Source organism: Microtus pennsylvanicus, chromosome 8, assembly GCF_037038515.1.
Source record: "Microtus pennsylvanicus isolate mMicPen1 chromosome 8, mMicPen1.hap1, whole genome shotgun sequence".
In the NCBI taxonomy this organism is placed as follows: Eukaryota; Metazoa; Chordata; class Mammalia; order Rodentia; family Cricetidae; genus Microtus; species Microtus pennsylvanicus.
Genome location: NC_134586.1, coordinates 32,386,389 through 32,412,952, shown reverse-complemented (window position 1 = coordinate 32,412,952; position 26,564 = coordinate 32,386,389). Strand labels below are relative to the sequence as shown.

The following is a 26,564-nucleotide window of genomic DNA, read 5'->3' as shown; positions in this document are numbered from 1 at the left end:
TACACAGCCTAAATGAACAGCTGTCACCCTCAACCTCACAGTGTGTGCAATTGTGTTGATCGTACAGGAACTTCAGACTGTCCAAAAGCACAAGGGAGACTCAAACACATGCCATAGATGCCACCGTAAGGCTGCTTCTAGGGGCAGTGTGTGGGAAAGCCAGGCACTGCTATCACCTCAGTTGAGGCGCGCCCTCAACTGAGTGACAGAGGCCCCATGCTGATGTCTGAAAAGGGGGATAGCAGGAATACCAACACCCCAGAATAAGGTTCATGCCCGTGACACATCACCTGGGCGGCACATAGTAGGCACTCATGGCTACTGCCACAGAGAGGCTGTTTCTAGCAGTGGCCATCATGAGGAGTGACAGGAGGTCCATGCCCTCTATAGTGTACCTCAGCATACCAGCTGCCCCTTGACGCCTCTGCTGCTTCCCTCATGGTCCCAGCAAAGTGAAGGAGGCAACACCAGCCCAACAGCTCAGTCTCCTCCGAGTTGAAGTTCTGAGATGCAGGATTGTTTCTGTGGCTTTTGAAAGTTTGTAGAATAAAAGCCCGTTTGGTAGCACACATTGGGACCTAGGGGACTCAGGAAACAAAAAGCAGGGCCACTTCCAGGGATAAGGCAGGGCGCACAGTAAGTCTACATGGGACAGTAAGAACTATGGGCTCTGCAAAGCAGAAGGTGCCACCAGCTCCTCTGCCCGAGTAAAAAAATCTGCCTGAGTGAAAAAACCCAAAAGAAAGCACAGCCCCCACCAGAGCCAGTGATCAACTTCTCCCCTCAGACGCCAGATTCTTGCTTTCAAACACTTTCCCCTACCTTCTGAAAGACCGAGAGAGTCCCAGTTTTGGGATTCGTTTGTTCCACTTTCCCTCACAGAGAGAAGTCCCAAAGCCAGTCAAATTAGCACAGTTGCATGTTACCAGCTGCTGGCCCTCAGCTTGCACTACTACAGACTTTCTAGGCAGCTTTAATTACTCTAAGTGCTGGGAGTTCCCTTAAGGGCTGTGTGCATGGGACTAGCAAGTGCACAGGGGAGTGTGGAGGCACCTGGACTGCTATGCGGCTATGAACACGGACATGACGCTGGTGTAAAGGGTTATACCACACGCTGTTGCACGAAAGCACCAGTGCCCATGTGCATGGAAGGTAAAGTCACAGTTGCTCTCAAGTAGCACAGGAGGCTAGTGTCTCCCAGGGGAGGCCACACTTTGCCCAAGTACACTTTCTAAGACTGTTTCACTACTGCAAGCATGTTAACATCGTAAAGATAAAATAGAGCAGGGTGGTGATGGCGCACACCTTTATTCCCAGCACTCAGGAGGGGCAGAGGAAGGTGATCTCTGAGTTGGAGGTCAGCGTGGTTTTATAAAGCAAGTTCCAGGACAGTCGCAGCTAGCTGCACAGAGAAACACTGTCTCAAAAAACAAAAATAAATAAAATCAACAAAGGTAAGGGGGAAAGAATCTAGAACTCGATGCAAACATCAGCGAATAACTGAAAGCATTCTTATCAGGAAGAGGCAACGGTGTCTAAAGTCACAAGAACATGGAGAGACACCAGCAACCACACCAAACCCCTTTTAGGGTTTCTCAGAGTGGCACCTGAGTGAGGGCAGAGCAATCTGGAAGCACACACTGGGAGGCTGGCCTGGAGGAGTGAGCTGGCAGTGCAAGGGGTTCTGACTTGGGGAGAAGGTCAGATGAGGAGTGGGACGGAAGGAAGAACTCTGTAGGATGGGCCCAGCAGTCTGGACAGGAGCTCGGGGCTTTCCCATGGGAAGTGTCTAGAAAACAGATGGCCCCATGCTAGGACTGGCTGCCCACATAAACACTGCAGGTCACACTGGCTCCTGAGCTTAAAGCGTAGCTTGGACAACTGAGAATATGGAACTCTCCATTTTTCTTAATTTAACTTTTAACTTTGTGGTGCTGGGGACTGTAACAAATGTTTCAAACGCTCTGCCACTGAGCCACACGCTTCCAGCCCCCAAATTTTGTTCCTTGTTTCTAAGTTTGTATCACAGGTTGTGGTTAGTGCCCACTATATCAGAGGACTTGAGAGACACCATAGTAAGCATAAATCACCATGTGACGCCCAGTACCCAGCACTGGGCTTCTAACCAGGTCCATAGGAACCGGAGCCCTGCCTCAGAACCACTTGCGGGCTCCACCCCTACTGGACAGCAGCAGCAGTCTCTGCTGGTGGCTCAAACTTTGCTTCAAAGGCATGCTCTCCTCAGAAGTGCAGCAATTCCCTTCACATGGAGCAAACATGACACACTTTTCTTGTACACCATTAGCAATTCTAGAAAGCTAGAACATGCACACTTTACAATCTCTTTCAAGATATAAATACAGGAGGACCATTCCTGACTCGAAAGCTAAGAGCTCCTACTGTCCTCTTAGCCACAAAAACAAAGAACATGCCACAGCTCAAACAAGACACATCTCATAAACCAATCAACATACTAAGTACCAACAACAAGAGTGAGCAAAATTGAGGAAAACACCCAGTGTCAGTCTGACCTCCACACATACCTACGCACCTGCACCAACCCATATGCATGCATGCATGGTACAGAGAATTTATGATATGTGTATTTTAATACAATTTTAAAAATAGGGAAAAAGCCACCTAGCTATGGGAGCCCAGAGAGTCTGGCAGAATGAGGGTGCAGTTTCTATTTTCTTCTAACTTTGTGTAATGATGCTAATCGGGAGCTGTGCACCTAACCTGATGACTGTTTTCTTGTTTTGGCAGTGCTGGGAGCTGAGCAGAGGACCTTGTACATCCAGGCAGGGTCTGCCACGCACAGAGCAGCACTCCTAGCCCTCACAGTGCTACTGTGCAGGCTTAAAGCTATTCAGAGTGTCAGCACAGGCCAGTATTGCAAGCTCTTGTTTTCAATCACCGAGTTCCAGAGCTGTTTTAACACTCTCACACTGTTAACTACAGCCAGTAGTAGTGCTGGCCTATAATCACTGTTTTGGGGAGGGAGGGAGGGAGGGAGGGAGGGAGGGAGGGAGGGAGGGAGGGAAGGAAGGAAGGAAGGAAGGAAGGAAGGAAGGAAGGAAGGAAGGAAGGAAGGAAGGAAGGAAGGAAGGAAGGAAGGAAATGAGGGACAGAGCTACCGTGAGTTCAAGGCTGGTGTGGGCCACCTAAGATCCATCCTCAAGGACACAAACAAAGCAGAGCACTGACCCCACCAGGCTTACTGAACTAAGTGTATAATCTAACAAGAAGGCGTAATCACTGCCCCCACGGGACGTCAAAGTGTGCTAGGGCACCCAAAGACACACACACTCTCTAACACTCAACACCACACACCACTGTTGTCATAGCTGGCATCTGAACACTGAGGTCATTGACGATAAAAAGCCGTAGCTTCCACCAAGGAAGTCTTTACCTGCTTTAACTCTGAGGGTCTCTATCTGCTAAACTGATCGTTGCCACCTTACAGTAAAGACACTGGGTCCCGAAGAACCAGGCCCACACCTCACAGTTTACCAGTCACAGAATGAGGACTTCAACTAAAGCATGCTCCCAACCTGCACTGTCACGAGGCTACCTCTTTTTCCCCTCCCCTCCTTTAAGAAAGAAAGCAAAGAGTCATACGTCGTTTATTTGGGTTTGGGAAAGCTGGATGGAAGAGAATGAGAGACTCTAGTAATAAAAGAATGGACGCCAGAAGTCTCGGCGACGAACAGCCATCTGAGCCCCTCCCATACAGTGAATGAGAGAGGGCGCTGTTTTGCACAAGCCTCTGCTACTGGATTCCTGAGTGTAGCAAATTCCAGGCTCCAGACTGCAGGCTCAGCCTCTGACTAACACTACAGTGATTTATTTGAGGATAAATACCTCTGTCAGTGTCTCATGACTGAATACAACAGACCAGGCAGATTGGCATGCGTGGAATGGAAAGACGCGGGTTGAGGAAGCAGAGGCCAGGGCCGCCTCCAGCTGCGGAACACTGTCCATAGGAGGGGTCCTGCGACTGCACCTGCTGCCTGCACCACTGTGCCCTGTCGTAGAGCAGTTCCAGTGATTACAAACTACTTATCTGCACCCGGGGGACACAGACTGGCTACACAACAGCCACAGCCCAGACATCCTGGGCTCATCAAGTCCTGAAAATACAAAACAGTATGCACTGCCTTAGCCAGTGCCAGCCAGACCACAGCACAAATTCAGAGAACGTCAGCTTAAGCCCCTTCATGGGGTTTAAGAGTTGCGCTGGAGAGATGGCTCAGCAGTTAGGAGCATTGGCTACTCTTCCAGGGGACCCAGATTCGATTTCCAGTTCCCACATAGCAGCTTACAACAGTCTACAACTCCAGGTCCAATGAATCTGGCACCTTCACACTGACATACATTCGGGCAAAATACCAATGCACATAAAAATAAATAAAACCTTAATAAGAAAGAAAAGAAAGTTTTTTTGGGAGGGAGGGAGGGAGGGAGGGAGGGAGGGAGGGAGGGAGGGAGGGAGGGAAGGAAGGAAGGAAGGAAGGAAGGAAGGAAGGAAGGAAGGAAGGAAGGAAGGAAGGAAATGAGGGACAGAGCAGAGACTAGGGCATGCCAATGCCAATCAAGGATTAGAATTAGTCTCCTGACACCAAGAGGGCTCTCTTACCATGGCTCCAGGCTAACTCCAGCCACAGGCACAAAGGAGTGCTCCCCGGGGCACAGTACTGGACACACGGACACAGGCACAAAGGAGTGCTCCCCAGGGCACAGTACTGGACACACGGACACAGGCACAAAGGAGTGCTCCCCAGGGCACAGTACTGGACACATGGACACAGGCACAAAGGAGTGCTCCCCAGGGCACAGTACTGGACACACGGACACAGGCACAAAGGAGTGCTCCCCAGGGCACAGTACTGGACACACGAACACAGACACAAAGGAGTGAGTGCTCCCCAGGGCACAGTACTGGACACACGGACATAGGCGCGCACACACAGGTAGCCACTGTCATTCACTGGGTGTATAAAGACAGACACCCACTATCAATGTGCACCATGGCCAGCAGAGTACACCAAGCCAGGTTTTTCAGACCAGGCCTACAGGAGGTCGGCTGCTGGCCTCCAAGAGGGAGGTTGTAGGAGTTGAAAGGAAATAAGATTTCATCTTTGGACCAGTCACTAAAGCCAGCTTGACACCTTCCTGGCATATGAACACCACTTATCTCTTATAAACAATGTCCTCTATCAATAACTCATGAGATCATAATGGTGTATGGGCAGAAAGGTGAAGGGAAACACAGCCCAGCCCAAAGGCATGAGCCCCAAAGGGCAGAACTTACAGGTGGGGGCTGAAGATGCGGCTCATCTTGGAGATGTGATCGTTTTCACAGTCGAGGTCCTTGTCCCCAGGTTCCATGCTGAATTTCCTCTTGCTGGGGCTGATGGGGGGTGGGCCTGTGCGGTGATTGCTGAGGGCAGAAGCCACCGGGAGGGTCTGCATTCTGGGTTCTCCCCTGAGAGAAGCTTCACCTATGCGAAGGGAATGGGGATATTATTGCCAGCAGGAAAAGCACCCCATTGTGGTCTCCACGGTCCCCTAGCTCCCTGGCCCCCCGCCCAGCCCCTTGCAAAACTTCTCTCTGTGGAAAGTTTTGGCAATACAGCAGGCAGACTGCCATTCTCAGAACGTGGTCTGGGCATGCGGCCACTGCCAAGCAGGGGACATTTGACATCAGTGAGGTTTGCCAGCCCTGGCTCTTTAGGGTAGAGTTTAAGTTGAAAAGTTGCTATAAACAGCAGAGGGGAAAATGACCATGAGGAATCCCCAAAGGGAAGTTAAACTCAGAAGGCCCTTTGACTCTTAGGAATTCGATCTTATACCTTTAAGAAAGTGTATAAAACCACTGTTGACAAGCTGATTTCGCTGCTTTTATTACAATTTTTGTTTTTTTTGTTTTTTTTTTTTTTTTGGTTACAGTTTTTGAAGGTGTGTGTGTACCATGCCCATGGAGGCCAGAATAGGTTGTTGGAGCCTGTGGAGGTGGAGTTACAGGCGGTTGTGAGCTGCTCACCATGGATGCTGAGAACAGAACCCAGGTCCTCTGGAAGAGCAGATCTCAAGCACTGAGCCACCTCACCAGCCCCAAGCTGCAACTCTTAAAATGTGTTTCACAGATAGTTGCTCACGAGGGCTCCAACCCAGCTCTGCCTTGACAGGCCTGACTTTCTGGGCTGTTGTCAGGGGCTCTGAGCTGAGAGATAAATTTGTGCATGGCTGTGAATCGGGGCAAGCATGGCCGTTCAATACTAAGGGGTTTGTATCTTCTAAAATTTATAACAAGAGCTATAATTACTTTGAGTGGGCAGGCTCGCTCTTTCCCACAGAGACACCCTTCTGTTGGGCAGTACACATTGGCTTCTGGGGCCTGACCAATCTTGTTTTCACCAGTCACAATTAAGAGTCACATTAACATGAAGTCGACTTCATCCGAGGTGCTGTGGTACCCAAGAAAAGCCGCCTTTGTGACCACTCACTTCCTTTCATATCATCACTAATGTGTGGCCGTCAAACAGGCGTCAGAGGTGACAAACACAGTTTTGTTAGGGGACAGGAGGGAGGGAAAGGCCTTCGGAGTACCCACCAGGAAAAATAAAAACTCTGCCAGTTTAGAAAGCAAGATATAAACTTGCAAATATACAGTGACCTGCAATACACCCCCGGCAGGATTTCTTGTAAGACTTCTGGCCACAGGGCAAACTGGAACTTTCCATACTACACAGAGTAGCTCAACATGGACTCTTGGGCCGGCCACTCTCGCAGACTCTGGCTGATCTGGGTGGGCCTCAGCTCCCTTTCTGCTAATTTTTGGTTTCAGAAAACAAGGTTAAGCAGTGTTGGTCCTCGGGCCTTGAGAAGGTGCAAGCGTCCTTCCTTCCCCAGCCTTGTTTCTTGAGCTTCTTCCTCTACTGAGCAGAGATGCCTCTTTAAGATTATGGTAAGCAGTCGAAGAAGCCCAAGAGACCCCAGGAAGTCACTACCCCTGCAAACCAACCCACACACAACGGCCTACACTGCCCATACTCTGTGCCCAATGTTTCCCAACACCCCTGGCAGGGGCCAAGGAGTGGGGAGGATGCAGGCTCAGCATGGACCCCAGAGTTTCAGAAGCCATTTCATCAGCTGCCTGCTGGGGCAACAGACTTTGCTATGGAAACAATCACCACAGCAACAAGTTCCAAGGGGTCCAAAAAAGGAGCAGTCATTCAGGACAGCAGCGATGGGGTGGCCCCGTCTCAGGACAGAAGCCACCCAGAGGCCCCCATCACTTGGGAAGTCACCCATGGAGAGGCCAGTCACTCGGTGGCTACACCGCACAAGCTTGGTAGAGAAAGCGCTGGGCTCCATGCCCCCAGGCTGTGGCAGCCTTAACCGGGTAGGTGTTTGCTCCATTTGAAGTTCACGCAGGAATGAGCTTCAGAGGCTAGCACAGAGAAGAAAAGGACACTGGAGGTTTTCCAGAAATGGAGTGGGGACAAAGGGCTCTGAAGGAACCAGAGTCCCCTGCAAGTGAGGGTGTGCATCCCCCGCAGCACTGGGGACCGCATGAGCAACACGTAACCTCACAGGGGAAGGGAATGGCTTGCTCGGGTGGGCTGCAGACAGGAAGCATGTCATCTTCCGCTGGTCATACCAACACCTCCCTAACCCAGAGCTGAAGGAAGGGCAACAATCCTCAGTGGTGATCGGATCTGGCCAGTGGCACCCTTTTGCTCATCTTTGGGCCCACCTGCCTCCCAAAGGAAGCTGTCCAATGCTTGTATCTTAGAGTCCGTTTGCTATACTCTTGTATGTGGCAGAGGAGGGTTAGGACGATTTCAGCAGGGGATGGAGACAGAGCACCTGCCTAGGACATGAGACCCTGAGTTCTATCCCTAGCACTATTACTGAAGAAAAAACCCAGGCGCATGCAAATGCTATCCACCTGCTACTTCCACACACGGCAGCAGCGCAGGCGCGCTCCTTAAACACCGCCCCCAATTCAAGATAAGCAAGATTTCTTTCTTTTTCTTTCTTTCCTTTTTTTTGGGGGGGGGGATATTTTGGCCCATCATATTTATTTTAAGGGAAAAATAAATAATAGAAAGGAAAGGGCTGGAGGCCAAGCACTGCCCTAGGCACACAGGGCCCTGGCACCACCCTCAGCACTACATGCACAGGGGTGGGGAGGGAAAAGACACAGCTGTATCATGATGCCATACATGAGCAGTGACGCCAAAGTCATGTTGGATCAGCGCACAGCCTCATCTGCAATCCTGTACTGAAGGATTGATTCTAAGACTCCTCGTTCTGGACACCGTGACAGTGGCCAGACTCGCTACCAACTGGCTGCAGCTTTCTCACCTCTTTCTGCCAACAAAACACAGAACTTAACTTTTCAAAACAGCAGTGTGTATTCCCTCGCTCACTTGCTGAGATGGGGAGGGGGTTTTTGCACCTTGTAGCCCAGGTTGGCCTCAAACTCCTCTTCTTCCTGTCAAAGCCTCAACTGGGATCACAGGTCACAGGAGCGTGCCACCACGCTAACCTTCAACCTGAGCCACAGCTTATTGTTCTCTTTCCCTTCCCCCAACACTCCCTTCGCCATGGTTGAACCTAAAGTCAAAACATCAAACCACAGCTCCCCACACCAGCCACTTGGTTGCACTGGCGTGTCTCCGTCTGCCCACAGACATGGTGACCAGGCTGATGTCACTGTCTCGGTGGAAGGGCAGGCACCCCCCAGTGCAGGATCTGCCCTTCGACATTGCACAACCCTCTCACAGGCCCGGGGCCATGTGGGGCAGGGGCCCAGGCAGCTGAGGGGTATTTATTTTCTTTTAAATAATGAATCACCATCACAGGTATGAACAGCTGGGGAGAAGAGGCAATGAAATCGGCCTCTTTTCTATAGTTTGGCTGTGGCTGTCCTGTTCTTGTTCACTTTTTGTGTGTGTTTTAAAGAAGGGTTGTTGGGCAAAGAGGTGAGCAGACCCAAGCCAGCAGAGATAAAAGAAGTGGCACACTGTCTGCCCCAGCACAAGTCTGGCCCACACTTCTACTGCAGTGACCAAGCCCTTGTCCTCCAGCCCTCTGGTTTAACAGAAAGCACCTTTCACAGTGCTGCTCAGAACTATAGCAACCAATGCTCAGAGCCAGATCTCAGAACCAGGAGCTGAGCTCAGCCAGCAGAGGCTGCCCAGCCAGCCAGGCCGCCGTGGCCATGTAGGTTCCAGCCCTGAGCAAGCAGGTCTTGGTTGCTGAGCTGCAGTGAGCTGGGGGAAATCACCACCTGTGTGGCTTTCAACTAATAACAAAAAAGCAGGGTCACGGGGGAACCGACAGACTGAACAGGCAGCATTTGGGTAAGACAGCACATCTCCTAAACCTCAGCTGGAGAGCCTGGTGGCCTGGCCAAGCTGAGGGCAGCTTAAGGCACCGAGGCCACTTTCAGACAAAGACCACCCAGGAGGAGCGAGAGGGGCAGCAGTGATGAGGGCAGACCCTCCCCCCCCCACAAACCTCCACAGCACCAGGAAAAGCAGAGATGCACACTGTACCCCACATGCAGATTCACAGACCCCAAGAAGCATGGAACCATAAGGGCTAAGGACTCCAGAGGCTGAGCTCCAGACTTTTCAGGGACTCCGGCTGTCTGCAGATGGGGGTAGGGGCAGGGTTCAGACTCCACTCAGAACTTATCCAAGTGTGACCTGGTCCCACAAAGCAGCGCTGGTCCACGAGGACCATAAAATGTCCATAGCCTTACCCTGTTTTAAGAATCTAAAACGCCACAAAGGATAGAAGACAACAGCCTTTGTTTTTGTTTAATCTCAACAACGCTGGGTGGCTTACAACCACCTGTAACTTCAGCTCCAAGAGATAAGAGGCCCTCTTCTGGCCTCTGCAGGTACTGCATGTACATGATACGTGTGTACACACCACACATGCGTGCGCGCACACACACACACAGAGCATAAAAAAATTTTTTTAAAAAAATCCCAATCAAATGACACTTATAGTTCTCAACATCCACTGCACTAGATTAATTTTTAAACACCGAGGAAAGGTTAATTTGAATATCAAAAGTTACTGAAATACTTTGAATACAAAACTGCTACAATTATACCCAGGCACTGCCATTAGCAGAGGCAACAAATCCATACTGTGTAAAACCACCTGCATTCCCTGGAGTGACAGTAAAGACCTTGCTCCCTCCTTCAGACCACAGTTTAAGGCAGTGACTCCAGAAGGGCACAAGGCTGCAACCATCCACCTGCTATTGCACCACAAAGGAAGCTCCCCCTGCGTAAGAGCAGCGTGAACTGTAGGAAAGGCTGTCTAGGGCTGAGCTTGCTTGCTTTCTAAGATTTACGCTTGCATGTTTGCATGTGTGCATGCATGAATATAAATGACTGCCAAGCGTGTGCATGCAGCTGGCTATGAAGGCTGGAAGAGGTCATCAGATTCCCTGGACCTAGAGTTACAGCCGGTCATGAGCCACCTGGTCTGGGCTCTAGGAACAGAACTCCAGTCCTCTGCCAGAGCAGTTAGCACTGCAACCACTGCCCATTTCTGCAGCCTTAGGGCTCTGTAAACTTTTCCCTCACAAACCCTTTTAGCCCAAGAAACTTTTACATGACCCAAGTATATACATTTATAAATAAAGTATAAATAAAGTATAAATCAAGTATAAATCAAATATTTATGGATAATAATCATTAAGAAATGTACTGCAAACCAAGCGTAGGGGTTCACAGCTTTAATACTGGTGCTCAGGAGGCAGAGGCAGAAGTGGGTGGAGCTATGTGAGTTTGAGGTCAGCCTGATGTATAAAAGAGACTTTCAGGATAGTCAGGGCTACACAGAGAAACCCTGTCTTGAAAAACCAAAAAGAAAGAAAAAATGTAAAGCAATGTATCGCAGAACAGTCCTTTGGTATACATAAGATTCTACCATTTAGTAAAGATGAAAGCAAATTGCATGCTAATGAGATGGATGTACATCTCATTTAAATTTAATAAACAATTAAATCTTGACTGAATATTCTCCAACATCTTTTGGGACTGAACAATATTTTCATTTTATAATCTGTCAGTACTAAGAATTCTGCTTTACTTAAAAACAGACATGAGGACCAATGGAATGGAATCAAAGACCTGGATATTAATCCACAAACCTTTGAACACCTGATTTTTGACAAAGAAACGGGAAAAAAAAATCAAATGGAAAAGAAGAACGCATATTTAACAAACAGTGCTGGCATAACTGGATACCAACATGTAGAAGAATGAAAATAAATCCATATCTATCACCATGCACAAAACTCAAGTCCAAATGGGATTAAAGACCTCAATATCAGCCCGAACACACTGAAAATGATAGAAGAGAAAGTGGGAAATACCCTACAACAGATGGGCACAGGAGATCGCTTCCTATGTGTAACCCCAGCAGCACAGACAACTTATGCTAGAGAAGTTATGAGGGAAAGGGAACACTCCTGCATTGCTGGTGGGAATGCAAGCTGGTACAGCCCCTTCGGATAGCAGTGTGGCGACTCCTCAGAAAACTAGGAAACAACCTTCATCAAGACCCAGCAATACCACTTTTGGGTATGTAACCAAAGGATGCTCAATCGTATCACAAGGACATGTGCTCAACTATGTTCACAGCAGCATTGTTTGTCATAACCAGAACCTGGAAACAACCTAGATGCTCCTCAACTGAAGAATGGATAAGGAAAATGTGTGCATTTACACAGTGGAGTACTACACAGCAGAAAAAAATAACATCTTGAAATCTGCAGGCAAATGGATGAAGCTAGAAAACATCATATTGAGTAAGGTAACCCGGACCCAGAAAGACAATTATCACATGTACTCACTCATAAGTGATTTTTAAACATGAAGCAAACAAAATCAGCCTACAAATCACAATCCCAGAGAACCTAGACAACAATGAGGACCCTAAGAGAGACATACATAGATCTAATCTACACGGGAAGTTGAAAAAGACAAGATCTCCTGAGTAAATTGGGAGCATGGGAACCATGGTAGGGGGCTGAAGGGGAGTGAAGACCCAGGGAGGAGAGCAGAGAAAAATGTAGAGCTCAATAAAATCAATAAAAAAAGATTAAAAAAGAAATCTGCCTTGCATAAATATATAGTACAAAATGGAAAAGGGGGGCTAGGCAGTGGTGGTGCATGCCTTGAATCTCAGCAAACAGGAAGCAGAAGCAGAGGCAGGCCAGGCAGATCTCTGTGAGTTCAAGGCCAGCGTGGTCTACAGAATGAGTTTCAGGACAGTCAGGACTGTTACACAGAGAAATCCTGTTTCAAAAAAAATAAACAATCAAAAAGATGATTTGTTTGGAGCCATTACAAAACGTGCTAGAAATTCTGTCCTAGAGGCCAATCAAGTTTTATCGAGCGATTTTACATGAAACTCAAGTCAGCAGTAATTCAAGCAGGAGTTTTCAAAATCAAATAATACCAAGCAAAGAAAGTTATTAAAAAAACATTTATTTTTATTTTATGTGTATGGGTGCTTTGTGTCTGTGCACCATGTACATGCAGTGCCCATGGAGGCCAGAAAAGACGCTGGATCCTTTAGGACTGAACTAACAGATAGTTGTGAGCCCCTGATGTGAGTGATAGGAACTGAACTCTGGTCCTCTGCAAGAAAAAGCAGTGCACACTTCTAACCACTGAGCCACCTCTCTAGCTCAGACACCACTTCAATGCTAGCTGAGGAATGTTGGCAGAAAAACATTAGTGATCCATAGTTTCTATAAGAGCAGAAAACTAGGTGGATGCAGAAAGAAGGCTAAGAATCCTAACAAAGTCATCTCCAGTATGAGCCAAGATGGTTTCTAGAGTTCGCTGGCACTGGGCATGGTGTGATGGAATGTGCACACTGTATGCTAAGAACCAAGGCTCAGGGAAGTCACAGGATATGACATGGACATGCATGACCAGAAAAGACAGCTCAATTCAGCATGCTTTTGCTTTTGGTTTGTTTTAGGTAACCATGCATGCAGAAATCTTTAATGGCTGCTAAACTTTCCCATCCCTAAACTCAGTTCCAAGCTGGGTTACAATCCGCAGTTTGCAAAACTGGAGTTTAATCCTAAAGCTGAGTTCGGCCTTCATAAATTTTAACTGGGACTCAAAAATAAAAGAACACCTGTTGGCGTCTCTGCTTTCTAATCCCCTAATCTTCTATCTGGGTTCTCCCTTCCTTGCTCAGAGAGCTGTAGGTGGAGATTTTTCTCCCTCCCGCCAGTCCCACTGGACTGGTTTCTCTCCGCCCACTGGGTCCCTGCAGCCACTTGTTAAATAACCACTCTGAGGCTTAGTATCATTTACCATTGTTTGGTCAATGACTTAGGCTTCTTACTGGCTAGCTCTCTCTTATAAATTAGCCCATTTCTATTAATCTATATATGTGGCGTACTGATGATGCGCCCTGGCATCTCACTTCCCCGGCGGCTACAGGGCATCTCCCCAACTCCACCTTCTCTCTCCCTATCTTTGTTTTGATTTCCCACCTCGGTATATTCTGCCTGGTCATTGGCTGAAATCTCTTTTGAAAAAGAAAAAAGGGGAAATGGATGGGGTGGGATAATAGGTAGATAGATTAGTTATCTACTTGTGAGTTATTAGTTACAGATAATTTACATTGGTAGATTCTTGTATATTGATGCATATGTAAAATTATTTTGTATTTCTGTCTAAGGTAATTTGTATATTGACACAAATTCAAACTATATTTGTTATATTGTACATATTCCTATTTCTGTTTACAATATTTTATACATAAATATAAATGTTTTGTCATGCTTGTATGTATGTTTCTACCTCTGTTATGATATTCTGTATATTGATGATGCACTTTAAGGATATTTTTGTCATACTGTACCATATATTCCTACCTCTTATCAAGACATTTTTATGCTGATACAGTTTCGAGGCCACTGTCCTCATGCCGCATGTCTGCTCAAAGATTGTTTATGTTCATATTGAAGCTCAGGTCTTTTAGCTATACAGGTTATTTAAGAATTACAGATTAATAGTCACCCATGGTTTCAGCCTGTAGCTTTTGTGGTACCAGCCCTCAGGGCACTGTCTGAGGTGCTACATGCAGACTGATAAGCAGAGAAAAGTGTGCTCACTCTCTTGGGAGGTCAGAGCAGAACCACGCTTGTGCGGCTGTTCACATCTCCCTGGGACAGAGCGGCGGGACATGGCGGCTTCCACCTAGTCCGGTATTCTGTGAGTCTGTGATTCCCTTTGGATCCCCACCATAAAGACGATCTGTAACTCTCGCACTATCTTTTGCTTTAGAGGGTTCTCAGTAGAGCGAGGCAGTGGAATTCCCTGGTGGACAAGCCTGTCTCTTGCTGTACAAACTTGGTGTCCACCTGACCCAAGAACATCTGGCAGTGGTCCAATGTATCACGTGTCTTGGTGTGGCCACAAGTGCCAGCAAGACAAAGGTGACTCAGGCCCCTGCAATACCAGTGCCCCGAGCCTCAGTGGAGGAGGCTCTGTGGCCATGGGAAACCTTTTCTGTCTAGATTGGCTTGCACATTCACACCAGCATATTGCAGAGGAGGAGGGGAACCAAGGAAGAAAACTATCTGCAGAAGGTTCTGGAAGCAGACTCCATTTCCCAATGTTTAAAAAGTGCTAAGAATGAGCATCCACAGCAAAGCCCTGGCTCAGACCTCTTCCCCACGCGAACCGGGTTCTGAGGGTCAGGAGGAGAAAGTGCTATGGCCTTCTCTGATTGTCAGTGTTCTGGTGAAACACCAGAGTTGCTCAGTAAGCTCCTCTACCACACGCAAAGGCCTCACATCTCAGGTGGGGTTACCCAAGTCCAGGGAGGGTGGCAACGTGAAGTCCAACATTGACCACTGGGGGGAAACGGAGAAGCGTGGGAATGGAGAGACTGGAAAACCAAACTTTCCCTCCTCCCAAGTCCTTGGATGGGACAGTGACCTGCCAAATAGTACCTATCTTGAGTGTCACCGCACAGGTGATCAGGCTGCCTCTGGGCCCAATGGGCTTCTCATTCGTCCTGGCCTCGAGACATGTTCAAACAGGCTCTGAAATGGAGAAGTGTGCTCACAGTGGTCGCTTCATCCCTCGAGCCTCCCTTTCTTCATTTACCATGAGAATCTGAGAACTTAGGGAAAGTCTCCCTGTTCTCCCTACATAGGTCGTCTGTGGTGCTGTCGGCTGACACAGTCCCACTGAGGACAAGAGCCCACTGACAACACTCACTTCCTGCTCTCTTGGCTGCTTCTTCCAACTAACAGAAAAGGCCAGGGACACAGTGACCAGAAGCAGGGGTCAATGAGTACTCCAAACGATCTGCTTCCTGGGGGATTCTGCACACTTGAGACAAAGACAGTGTAAACCTACCGAGGCCCAGACACACACAGACCAACCAAGATGAGGCTTGCCTCCCGAGGTTCACTGGCCCCCGGTATGACAATGTTGACAAGTGTGACCCTTAGCAAGCAAAGGAGTAGTGGAGAAGATGCCTTCAGAAGGGTAGTCAGGATCCCAGAATCACTCTGAAATGCTACTCAGTGATGTCCTCTCCCCTCTTGCATGCAATCCCGCCATGCTAATTTCCAGGGGCAGAAGCACTCTACGTTCCCACCAGCACTGACTATGGTTCCTTTCCCCCATATCCTCCCCAGCACGGCTGCCATTGTTTCCTCAATTTTAGCCATCCTGACTAGGATGAGACAGAATCTCAGAGTAGTTTTAACTCACATTTGTCTAACAGTGTTGAAGCTGCTAAAATGTGTTTATTGGCCATTTGTGTTTCTCCTTTTAAAAGTCATCTGTCCAATTCACTGCTCCATTTATTAACTGAAGTTTCGGGAGTCTGATGGCAATTCTTTATATATTCTAGATACTAATCCCCTGCCTGGTATACAGCTGGCAAATCCCCTTTCTGTCAGCTGCCCCTTCGCTCTGCTGGTGGAGTCTTCTGCTGTGCAGAAGCCAATGACACACAGTCCCACTGTCAGTCATCAGGGTTATTCCCCAGGCTCCAGCTGACCTTATCTAGGGGATGTTTCCCCCAGAAACAACTGCATAGTTTCTGAAAGTAACTTGGAAGTACTCAGTCTTATGTCACTAAGTTCATCACTACTTGGTCAAAAACAGACTAAGAATGCCACCCTCCTGTACAGTCACGGCAGCGTTACCACCCAGTACAGCCCCCTGACCACTACACCTCACAGCAAATTCACATCCAAGGTGCCCGGGTGAACTGGGGGTGTCACAGTCACATAAACTGCTCAACCCAGCTGTCATGTCTTTTTAATCTCTTTTAAGTTTTTCTTCTCCTCCTCCCCCTCCTTCTTCTTCCCTGTCCTCTCCTCCTTCCTCTTTCTCTTTTATGACATGGAGCGTGTGCTGGTCCGGTCACCTCCTCACGATTTCAGGTTCCGGTTAAACGCTTCTATTAAACACCTCTATCGAGAACTCCACAGAGATGACATGAGCACTCGGGACTATGCTGCATCAGAGGCACCCACCACGCGCTCGTCCCATACTGGGGATCAGAGTTGACTGTGTGCTGAGGGTGGTATCAAACGTCTCCCTTACCACAAAACAAACAAAGAGATCAACCTTCAATAAACCAACGTTTTCTCTTTCATACTAAGACCACACTAAGATGCCCTTGTCTGCATTGATCTGTCAATGTGTGTGTCATATATGTTCTGTGGCAATGCAAGGGACTGTGGCTAAACTACATGAAGCAGCACTCCTGGGTACTACCCAGGGCAAGTCTGCTCAGGATACGACCTCAAAGGACACAAGGGTAAAACACACTGTGCGCCCTCCACACTCCCTAGCCATGTCCTGCGTTCAACCAAGTGTGGATCTACAGTAATTTTTAGAACCCGTGGATATTAAATATGCACAGGGTTTATTCATGTCGGGACTCCACACAAAACACCGGGCCAGCCACTCTCAGCACTGTGCTGGCACTGCCATCCAGAACCGACTCCATCCAGGAAGACCTAAAACTGCAAGCTGGAGCGGGCTTACACCATCTGGAACACGGCACGTAAACATGACCGTCTGCTGAATAAGTGGTCTATAGAGTTCAGGAAAATGGCTGGTGGACACTGATCTCCCCCTCCCCATCCTTGTCCTCAACCGGGCAGAGTGCTCCAGAAAGGTTTTTGTATGTTTGTTTGTTTTTGGTGTTTTGAGACAGGGCTTTACTGTGTGGCCCTGGCTGTCCTGAAACTCACTTTGTAAACAAGACTGGTCTGGATCTCCCAGAGAGAGATTCGCCTGCCTCTGCCTTCGAAATGCTGAGATTTTAAAGGCATTACTGATCAGTTCAAGGAAGTATTAACACCACTGCAGGGAGGGAAAAAAAAAAAAATCACTGGGGAATCCAAGAACTTCCCTTTCTCTTTGAGGGTTACCATGTTTGATCTGAATGTGACAAGTCCCATGCGGGCTCATGTATTTGAACACTGAGAGGTAAAGGAACCTTTTGGAGGCGGAGCCTTGCTGGAGGAAGTACATCATCCAGGGCAGGCTTTGACGGCTGTGTAGCCTGGCCTTACTTCCTGTGTGTGGGTGAAACTGGATCTGTTTTCTGACTGCCAGGCCAGACCCACACTCCTGCTGCCACCCCCCCTCCTTCGCCATGACTGACAGCATCCCCTCTGGAACTGTAAGCCACGATACAAACAAACCCTTGCTTCCCCAGCTTGCTTTTGGTCAGGGTGTTCCCTCACAGCAACGCTGAAAACTAATATCCCGTCTAAGAACCACACCGGGGACAGCTCTGAAACATTAGTATAAAGGGAAAGAACCCAGGAGAGGAAGGGAGAGACGGGGGCAGGCTGTGGACATTAGATATGAGGCTGCAATTCTAGCTCTGACAACGAGCAGCAGTCTGTCTCCTCGGACATGGGGTGGATGAGGCATTCCAGGCAAGGGCGGCTGCATGCAAGGACATGTGTCCAAGATCAGGGTGGCGGCGACAGAGCTAAAGACAGAGCCAAGGGGCCAGGTGAAGCTAGCAACAGACCACCGGCCCAGCATGGGAAGACCCTGGATTTCAGCCCTAGCATTTAAAAAAAAGAAAAAAAAAAGAAGAAAAAGAGGGAAGAGGAAGAGAATGATAATCAGGGGATTCACACAGATGTACCAAACCTCACTTTGTTTTTATTTTTCATTAATTCATTGTTATGGTTTGTAGTGTGGGAGACTGAAGCCAGGGCCATGCCCCTGAGCCCTACCTCAGCCCCATTCTTTCTGGGTAAACTGAACAGCCCTGGTGTCTGTGGCGGGGCTGTGTTAAGACTTCCCAGGGACCTGTAATGGCTCTGGCACTTAGGAACTGAGGCAAAAGGATACTGCAGTTTGCAGTCAGCCTGGACCAGTCTAACCTAAATGGCAAGGCTCTATGCCTTAAATGAAATTTGGAAACTAATAAAGAAATAAGCATATGCTTGCTAGCTAGATAAATGTTAATATGTTTAACATTAAGATTTATGAGGGGCAGACAACTCATATGGATATAAATGAATAAGAACACATATTTACTTTCCATTAAGAACTAGGGGGCTGGTAGTGGCTCAGTGTGTAAGAGCAGGTGCCGGGCAAGAGCCTGAGTTTGATCCTCAGATCCCGTGTAAAGGTGGAAGATGACTCCACAAAGATGTCCTCTGATCTTCACACACACACCCTCCCCCATCTCATACACACAATACACAATAACTAAGATTTTAATAAAATAATTGTATAGTAGTGAGACGCCTCAGTGGGTAAAGCTGCTTGCTACCCAGCAATGCAAGCCTAACTGCCCAAGTTTAAGCCCTAGAAGCAACATAAAATTTGAGAGAGAAAAGATTCTCCACATGCACACACACATACACACAAACACACACCCCATACACAATTAAAATAGAACAGTGCAGAGCACAATCAAAAACCACATGAAGCTGTAATTCAGTGACTCGATGCTGGGGTAAATGCAGGCTTCACACATGCCAGCCAAGCTCTGCCATAGAACTGCATCTGTGATACGATATGGATTATCCCCAGGATTTTAATAGTAATTCAAAGTTTAGAATCGTTAGGCAGAAGATACGTCTCGTGGAAGAGGATTTTATACTCGCCATATCCTCAACAATGAACAAGAGTCCATCATCGGAAAAGAAACCCCGGGCAGGGAGTGCACTTCCAGACACAATCTTCCCCCAGCGTGCAGACAAGCTTTCAATGAAGACATAAAGATTAGGGGGTGGGGGACGGGCAACTGCAACTTGAAACTGGGGGCTGGGAGTGGGGGGCAGGATGCGGTTGGCTATTGGATTCTCTCTACCGTCCACACTCAGGCCTCTTTTCAGTTTACACTCCCGCCAGCAAACGCTATCACTGAGAGGCCAGGAAGGGCCAGCTCCCCTTCCGTATATTTGCTTAAGATATGAAGGTTAAGTAGTCATTGTGCTCATAAAAGTCGGGCACTTTCAGGCCTATTTAAGGTCTCCGCTTACCTCCAAGTGACTAAGCCTGAAGCCAAAGACAGACGAAAACTGGGTTGATCAAAGGCCGGGCTGTCATTAAGTGAAAATGAGGGAAGATGAAAGGCTGGCGGCCACTTCAAAGGTCCAGAAATGAGCCCTGAGTGCACAGCGGAGGGCTGGAGCACAGCACTGGCTGCAGCTTAATGGACTGGATGGCATTCCTGCAGCCACACATCTGCACGCTGACTACGCGGGACAGAAGTGTGAGGGCACGCCTCGAGTCCTGTTTCCTGCCTGGAAGCCAGAAGGAAAGCAGTGCTTCCATGCTGGCAGTTGTTTTTCTTTAAAAACAAGAAAGGAAGGAAGGGAGGGAGAGAGGGAAGGAGGGAGAGAGGGAAGGAGGGAGGGAGGGAAGGAGGGAGGGAGGAAGGGAGGGAGGGAGGGAGGGAGGGAGGGAAGGAGGGAGAGAAGGAGGGAGAGAGGGAAGGAGGGAGGGAGGGGAAGGAAAGAAGGAAGGAAGGAAGGAAGGAAGGAAGGAAGGAAGGAAGGAAGGAAGGACGGACGGACGGACCCTGAGATTCAAGGACAATTTGGAGAAGTTGACGGGGCAGAAGGTGTTCACAATCCCACCTCAGCAGTTTTCTGCAGGCCACACAGTGTATAGCTCAAGCTATGTCAACTCGGGGAGTGGGTGGACGTGATCCTAAGTCTCCATTCCCAGTAGTCTGATAAGAGCTGGTAGATGGGCGTGCTGCCCTCGTCGGGGACTGGCCCTCAGCTTTTGCACTAGAGTGGACACAGCGCCACTGCATGAGAAAACCAGGCTGCTGGAGGGCTGCAGACACCTCCCGCCCACCCCAGCCACGCCACCCACCCTCAGCATCTCAGCCCCCAGGAGCTGTAGATCCAGAAGTGTGACGGACCCTTAAATCCTCACACACACACTCTTGCCCTAAAACAGCCTCCCTGGATTGACTTTAATACTCAGACTATCTTAACTGCAGCTCTGCACATCCCAATGGCTTTGCAGCCGATTGGCAGGAGCTAAGGAAAGATAAGGCCCATGCTGAGGACACTAAGAAGAGAGTGGCCCAGTGGGCCTGGAATGAAGACAACCACAGCAAGCACCCAGAAGTGACTTGTTAGAGCTGTTAAGTGCTGCAGAGCTTGACACAGGCATATTTATTTCATGCCAGGTGAACGATAATGGTCCAGGCTCTATTGCTAGTTTCGTTTGAGGGAGATGGAGACCAAAATGGCTCAACAACATACCCAAGATCACACACTCTGGATTAATGAAGACCCAGAATGCCACCTAAGCCTGACTCAAAAAAACACATTTGTAATATTTGTACCCCTCAGAGAGATGTAACAGAGCAAGTCAGTGGCAGGCGAACAGGAGTTTGCCCATGAACAGATCCTGCAAGCCAAAGGGTGCAGAGACAAGCTTGTATGTAAAACCCTTGCTTGCTATGTGCCCTCCCTCCTCTCGCTTCCAATCAAACTTACCATGGTGAAAACCCTCTCACATTCTTTTTTTTTTTTACCCTCTCACATTCTTAGTCAAGAGCTGTTATTTGGCTGAGCAGGTGGTGCGCATCTTTAAAGCCAGCACTTGGGAAGCAGAGGCAGGAGGATCTCTGAGAATTCAAAGACAGTCAGAGACACACAGTGACACTGTCTCAACACACATACCCCAAAAGACTGCCTTTTGTGCTGAGCCTCGATAAGTGCAACTACAGGAAGCCAGTGACAATGTCTGAGCCTGGTGTGACATGCATATGCATCTGTGGCCACCCGTGATTTGCCCTGCTGGCAGACTCCATCTGTAAGTCCACTTCCTCCTCTCCTCATCCTCAGCCCCGTGTGCAAGTACATGCATGTCTATGTGCACACACGTGCATGTGTATGTGCACACACGTGCATGCACACACACACACAGGAACACACACACTATGCATGCTCTATAGAGATCTCAGTTCAGCATGTATGGTAACAATCTCTTTCTCATTAAAAACAGCTGATACTGGTAGTGAACTAAACAACAATGTCAGATCATCCACTTCTCGAGAACAGGACAGCAGCACAGAGCTAGCTCGGCTAAGAATGCCTTGAGCTGGGAATGACCTGGCATCATCATCAATAAGGTTGCTAACTGAGATATCACTACTTAGCCAAATATTGTAATATAAAGGCACGTATACACAGAGCATTCCAATACTTACAGAATGGTTGGATACATTCTATTCCAATATCTTTTAATTTTATAATTGCTTTATTGAGAGTCACATACCCTTTTGGAGCCAATGTAATGTTTCTTATGTATCCTCAAAGCTGTGCAATAGCCAACACCATCTGGTTTTAGATTTTATTATTGTTTGTATGAGTGTTCTGCCTTGTGCACATACTACACATGCATGTAGTACCCACAGAGGCCAGAAGAGGGCATTGGAGCCACTGGAACTGTAGTTAATATGGCTGTCACTACGTGGGTGCTGGGAACTAAACCCAGGTCCCTCTGCAAGAGCAGTCAGTGCTCTTAACCACTGCCTGTGCCACCTCTCCAGTCCTCTGGCTGTGTCCTTGACTGCTCAGAGTTCTATATATATTATGAACAGTCCCTTTTGCAGAAAACATCTGTGAAAATATTCTCCCATCCTGTGAGCTACCTTTTCCTTTGTTACTATGTGCAGTCTTTACCTTAGGAGCAAAGGACTCCCCCATTATCCTCCTGCCCTGTTTCTTGAGAAGCTGGCGTATACCATCTCAGTGACTGACCACCTTCCCAAGCATTCCTTCCTGGCAGTGCCACACCCCAGCTGATTGCAGAAGCTGCAGGTGCTCTGCCAGCTTTTCCTTCCAGCCTCCCTGACAACAGCTCCCCTGCTACAATGTTCCTAAATTGTTGCGGCCATGACATGAGGTTAATGGGAATTAGACTAATGAAGAAATAAGGAAAAAGTACAATGTTTTGATTTGGGATGCTCTAGAGCCTATTAGCATTTGGCAAATTAAATGGATGAGTGGTTTGCGGCCACAGGCTTGGCTATGACATGATGAGTTCCCTGGGTCTCCGGTCTCTCTAGGGTATTAAACCTCGAGGGTCTAGCTGTTTGTCCATCTCACTCCAGTCGTCCTCCAGCCCAAGCCCCATCCTACTGGGTACGGATACAATGGTGGGCTGCACCCGAGGACTCTTGTATGCTCCTCTGTTCCTCCCTGGAATTGTCAGCTTGGAACAATCCACTGTGCTTGCCCACATGCATTTCGGCAGATAACCTCAGATGGTCCACACATCAACCACTGTACATCCATGGCATGGGTCTCAACAGTGGCCAAAAGCAGAGAAGAGAGTAACCCCACACAAACCCAACCCCACTGCCACATATTCCCATGTCAGTACACTCCCTTGCAAAGATGTCTGGTCCTCTCCTGGGCTCAGGTCACAGCACTGTCAACACAATGGAGGACAGGAAGGGGAGACAGAGTGAGTGAGATGAACACAGTCAAGAACTTCTCTCTGCAGTCTAAAGTGATGGTCGGATACCCATGACCATCAGTAAGGGGCAGACAGGGTAGCTTCTAAAGACCTGGGACCCAGTGAACTCATAGTGACCATGACCTCAGCACTCCTGTGAAAAGCTAAAATAGTTCTTGGCAAATTCTAACCAATCCACAGACATTTTCTGCCTTTTTCCTTACAAGTCTTCTCTTCCTTGCTTAGCGCCAACGCTTTCCTAAGCCCACTCAGCAGAGCTCCCCAATAGGCTGGAGTTGGATGCATATCTCTCTGCCTGACCCTAGTCCCAGGTAAAACTATTCCAGGGGCATCAAAAGTCTGAAGTCCCGGCACTTCTAGTAGAGCCTGGCAGACTCGTGCCTCCTCCACTTTCAAACTGATCCACACTGGGATGGATCCGATCCAGGCCTCTCATTACCTCCTTAAACATCTGCAGCCCCAACTCCTCCGTGGAGCTCACACCACAGTCACCTCTGCAGACATTATTCCCATTGGTGTTTTTAAAGTGTCTGCCTCTTTCAAACCTTAGTGGCCTCCCTTTACCTGGCTGATATCTCAGTTTCCCCATTTGAAAGCTACCTTTGACATTAGCTGCTTTCTATCTTGTAAAAGGCAAAATCCATCACCCAATGCCTATAATTCACTCCCCCCAAGACTCTGAGCAAATCCCTAGGAGACTGTGACTTCCAGTCAGTTGGTGTCTTAGAGTCCATAGAAACAGGGGGAATGAGCACAGGAACAGGGGGAAGCTTTAACTGCAGAGACTAGCCTCAGGGAAACACAAGGGCATTCTTCTGGCTAATCTGGTCATGATGTTTAAAACATCCACAAAGCCACTGCCAGATTCCTCTGAGATGCTGGAGAAAGGCACAGAGCAGGATGAAGGGCCTCTGAGGATCTCCCTGGAAACACCTCCCTGTGAATATCAACAGACAGCGGCTATAAAAGAGACAGTAAACAACAGGGAAGTGTCTCAAAGGCCCATGTGTTCAAGGTTGGATCCACCACTGTGAGTGGGAGGAAGGCAGGTTGTTGGGGACGTGGCCTTGAAGGAGGTGTGGCCTCTTGGCCACCAAGAGCTCGCAATACAATGTGCTGCCTGGCCACTGGCCCCAAACAAAGCTAAGTAACGAGGATTGAAACCTAAAGTAAACCTTTTCCTTACTAACTTTGCTCTCCCGCATGTATTATTGTGGATGGATTGCTAACACATTTGGAAACGTGCAGCCTTTTGAGATTCCAACAATGTCAGTGGTTTTAGCTTCCAATCCAAATATTTTTCAAAGGCTACTTGGTAACAGAAGGGTCATTTGTGATAGCCACGTGTGACCCTATGTGTTAGAAAATTCATGATGGCAGTTCATTTCAATTACATCTGGAGGTCCACAACCCAGCCCCATGATGACTGAAACCATCCTTCATGGCTTTAGGTTAGAATGATACCTGCTTCTGAGGCTTAACAAATGTACATTTGGTGTTTCCAAAACATAGGACGTAGCCGGGCGGTGGTGGCGCATGCCTTTAATCCCAGCACTTGGGAGGCAGAGGCAGGTAGATCTCTGTGAGTTTGAGGCCAGCCTGGTCTACAAGAGCTAGTTCCAGGACAGGCTCCAAAGCTACAGAGAAACCCTGTTTCAAAAAAACAAAACAAAACAAAACAAACAAACAAAAAAGATGCTAGTCATCAAAACATAGGACATATCTCCACCTTGAATTAAACAAAAATAATCAAGGAACCAAAAACGTCACTCAGACACCAAGAACAAAGCACAGTTACTGCTGTTGAGACCATGACACTCTTGCGTAAGTTAATATCGTGGCTGCAATGGTAGCAGAATGTGAAACGTGAGTAAAACACAGAAATTCTCAACCCCAAGAAAGAAATTGTACAAAAATAAATAAATAAATAACACACACACCATCACCACAAACAGTAAAAACAGAATTCCCGCTCACACAGGTGGACTCACAGCCAAACCCTACTTATTTTCCTAAAGGTTCTTGCATTCTCCTCCTGACATGAAAGAAAAGAGACTGTGTTTGTTGCTGTGATAGAGCACCATGACCAACACAACTTAGAGAAGACAGAGTTGGTTTGGTCTTACGGTTCCAGAGGGTTAGACTCCATCATGGCAGGGAGGCATGGCAGCAAGCAACGAGGTGGAAGGAGCAGGAAGCTAAGGGATCACACTTACTCTCAAAGCCTGTGCCCAGTGACATATTTCCTCCAGCAAGGCTGTTCTACCTAACCTCCCTATAGCGCCACCGACTGGATACCAAAGGTCCAAAGGTCCAAGCCTGTAGGGGACATTGTTATCAAACCATCACAGAGATCTAGCACAGAGGGTTTTCAGTGCCTTTAAAGCACTAATAGGCATTTGAAGAAGGCATTTACTCTCTGCATTCTAAGCACCACTTATGGATCAGAGTTACTGTCATGCCATTCTTCAACCAGTGCCAGGGGAGCATCTGTCCTGCAGAGAATCAGACATATATGCAAGGGGATGCATCAACCCCCATGAAGAGAGGTGAAGAAGAGGTTGCAGGCACTCCAAACCGCCAACAGTTCTGCATGATATGCAAGTGGATGAGCAAAACCAAACAGAATGAAGACAAATCAAAAGAAAGCTGTGGTCCTAGGGTAACAACAGATTGTCTGCCCTCTAGCTGAAGGATCTCTGACCTCACTCGTCTGCATGACTGCTTGGGGCCTGATCTGCACACAAAACTATGCAAGTGCCACTGGTAGAGAGAACACACAAAGGTATATAGATTCATATCAACATATCCTCCTACACCCCCTCCCCTTCTCTACCCAGGCTGGCCTTGAACTCCTGATCCTCCTACCTCCATCTATGAAGTGTTGGTATTATAGGCATGCACGACCCTCAAGAAACTTACATGTTAAGATGCTGGGATGTGAAGGAGGCAGGTTTATAGCAATGAAAAGGGATCTAATCAAATGACAGTTGCCATTGCTTAAATCATCAATTTTACTATGACTTGAGTCCTCCTCCGGCCAAAGAAAATTGTCACTAGCTGCAAGATACTTCAGATTCCACTTGTGGAATCAACCACAGAACAATCTAGAGAAAGAAAGCCATTGAATTTTATAGGGATGCTTCTGTAAGGCTGCTCCTGGAGCAGAAAGTGCTCTGTGAAAGGGGATGGGCACAGAAAGAAAGAGTCCGTTTCCTAGTTACTGGTATTGTTTAAACAAACAAACAACAACAAAAACCTCAGGATGGAAGGCGAGCTCAAGTCCTGAGCTCTGTGCATACAGACTGGTACGGGAAAAGTCACTACCAGAACACTGTGACCCCAGAACACTGTGCCACATCAGTGTTTGCCATATCCCTTGATCTGGCTTCTACTGGTTTATAGGCTTGGATTTGATAAGTGGAAAAACAGACTCACCTCGAACACACAAATCACCACCTCTACTGTCCTGAAACCAGACAGAAACGTACCCTGCCATCCTCCTCCTCCACCACCACCAGCAGCCAAAAA

At 48.0% G+C, this 26,564-nt stretch overlaps 1 protein-coding gene across 4 annotated transcripts in view; it reads right to left on the bottom strand.

Annotated features, from left to right (window-relative positions):
* Vgll4 (vestigial like family member 4) overlaps positions 1-26,564 on the bottom strand; it is a 114,219-nt gene that overhangs the window by 25,535 nt on the left and 62,120 nt on the right. For all 4 annotated transcript variants that reach the window (XM_075983128.1, XM_075983130.1, XM_075983129.1 and 1 more), the window contains one exon: positions 5,315-5,504. In XM_075983128.1, coding sequence (XP_075839243.1) covers positions 5,315-5,504 — 190 coding nt within the window. The remainder of the gene's footprint in view (positions 1-5,314; positions 5,505-26,564) is intronic.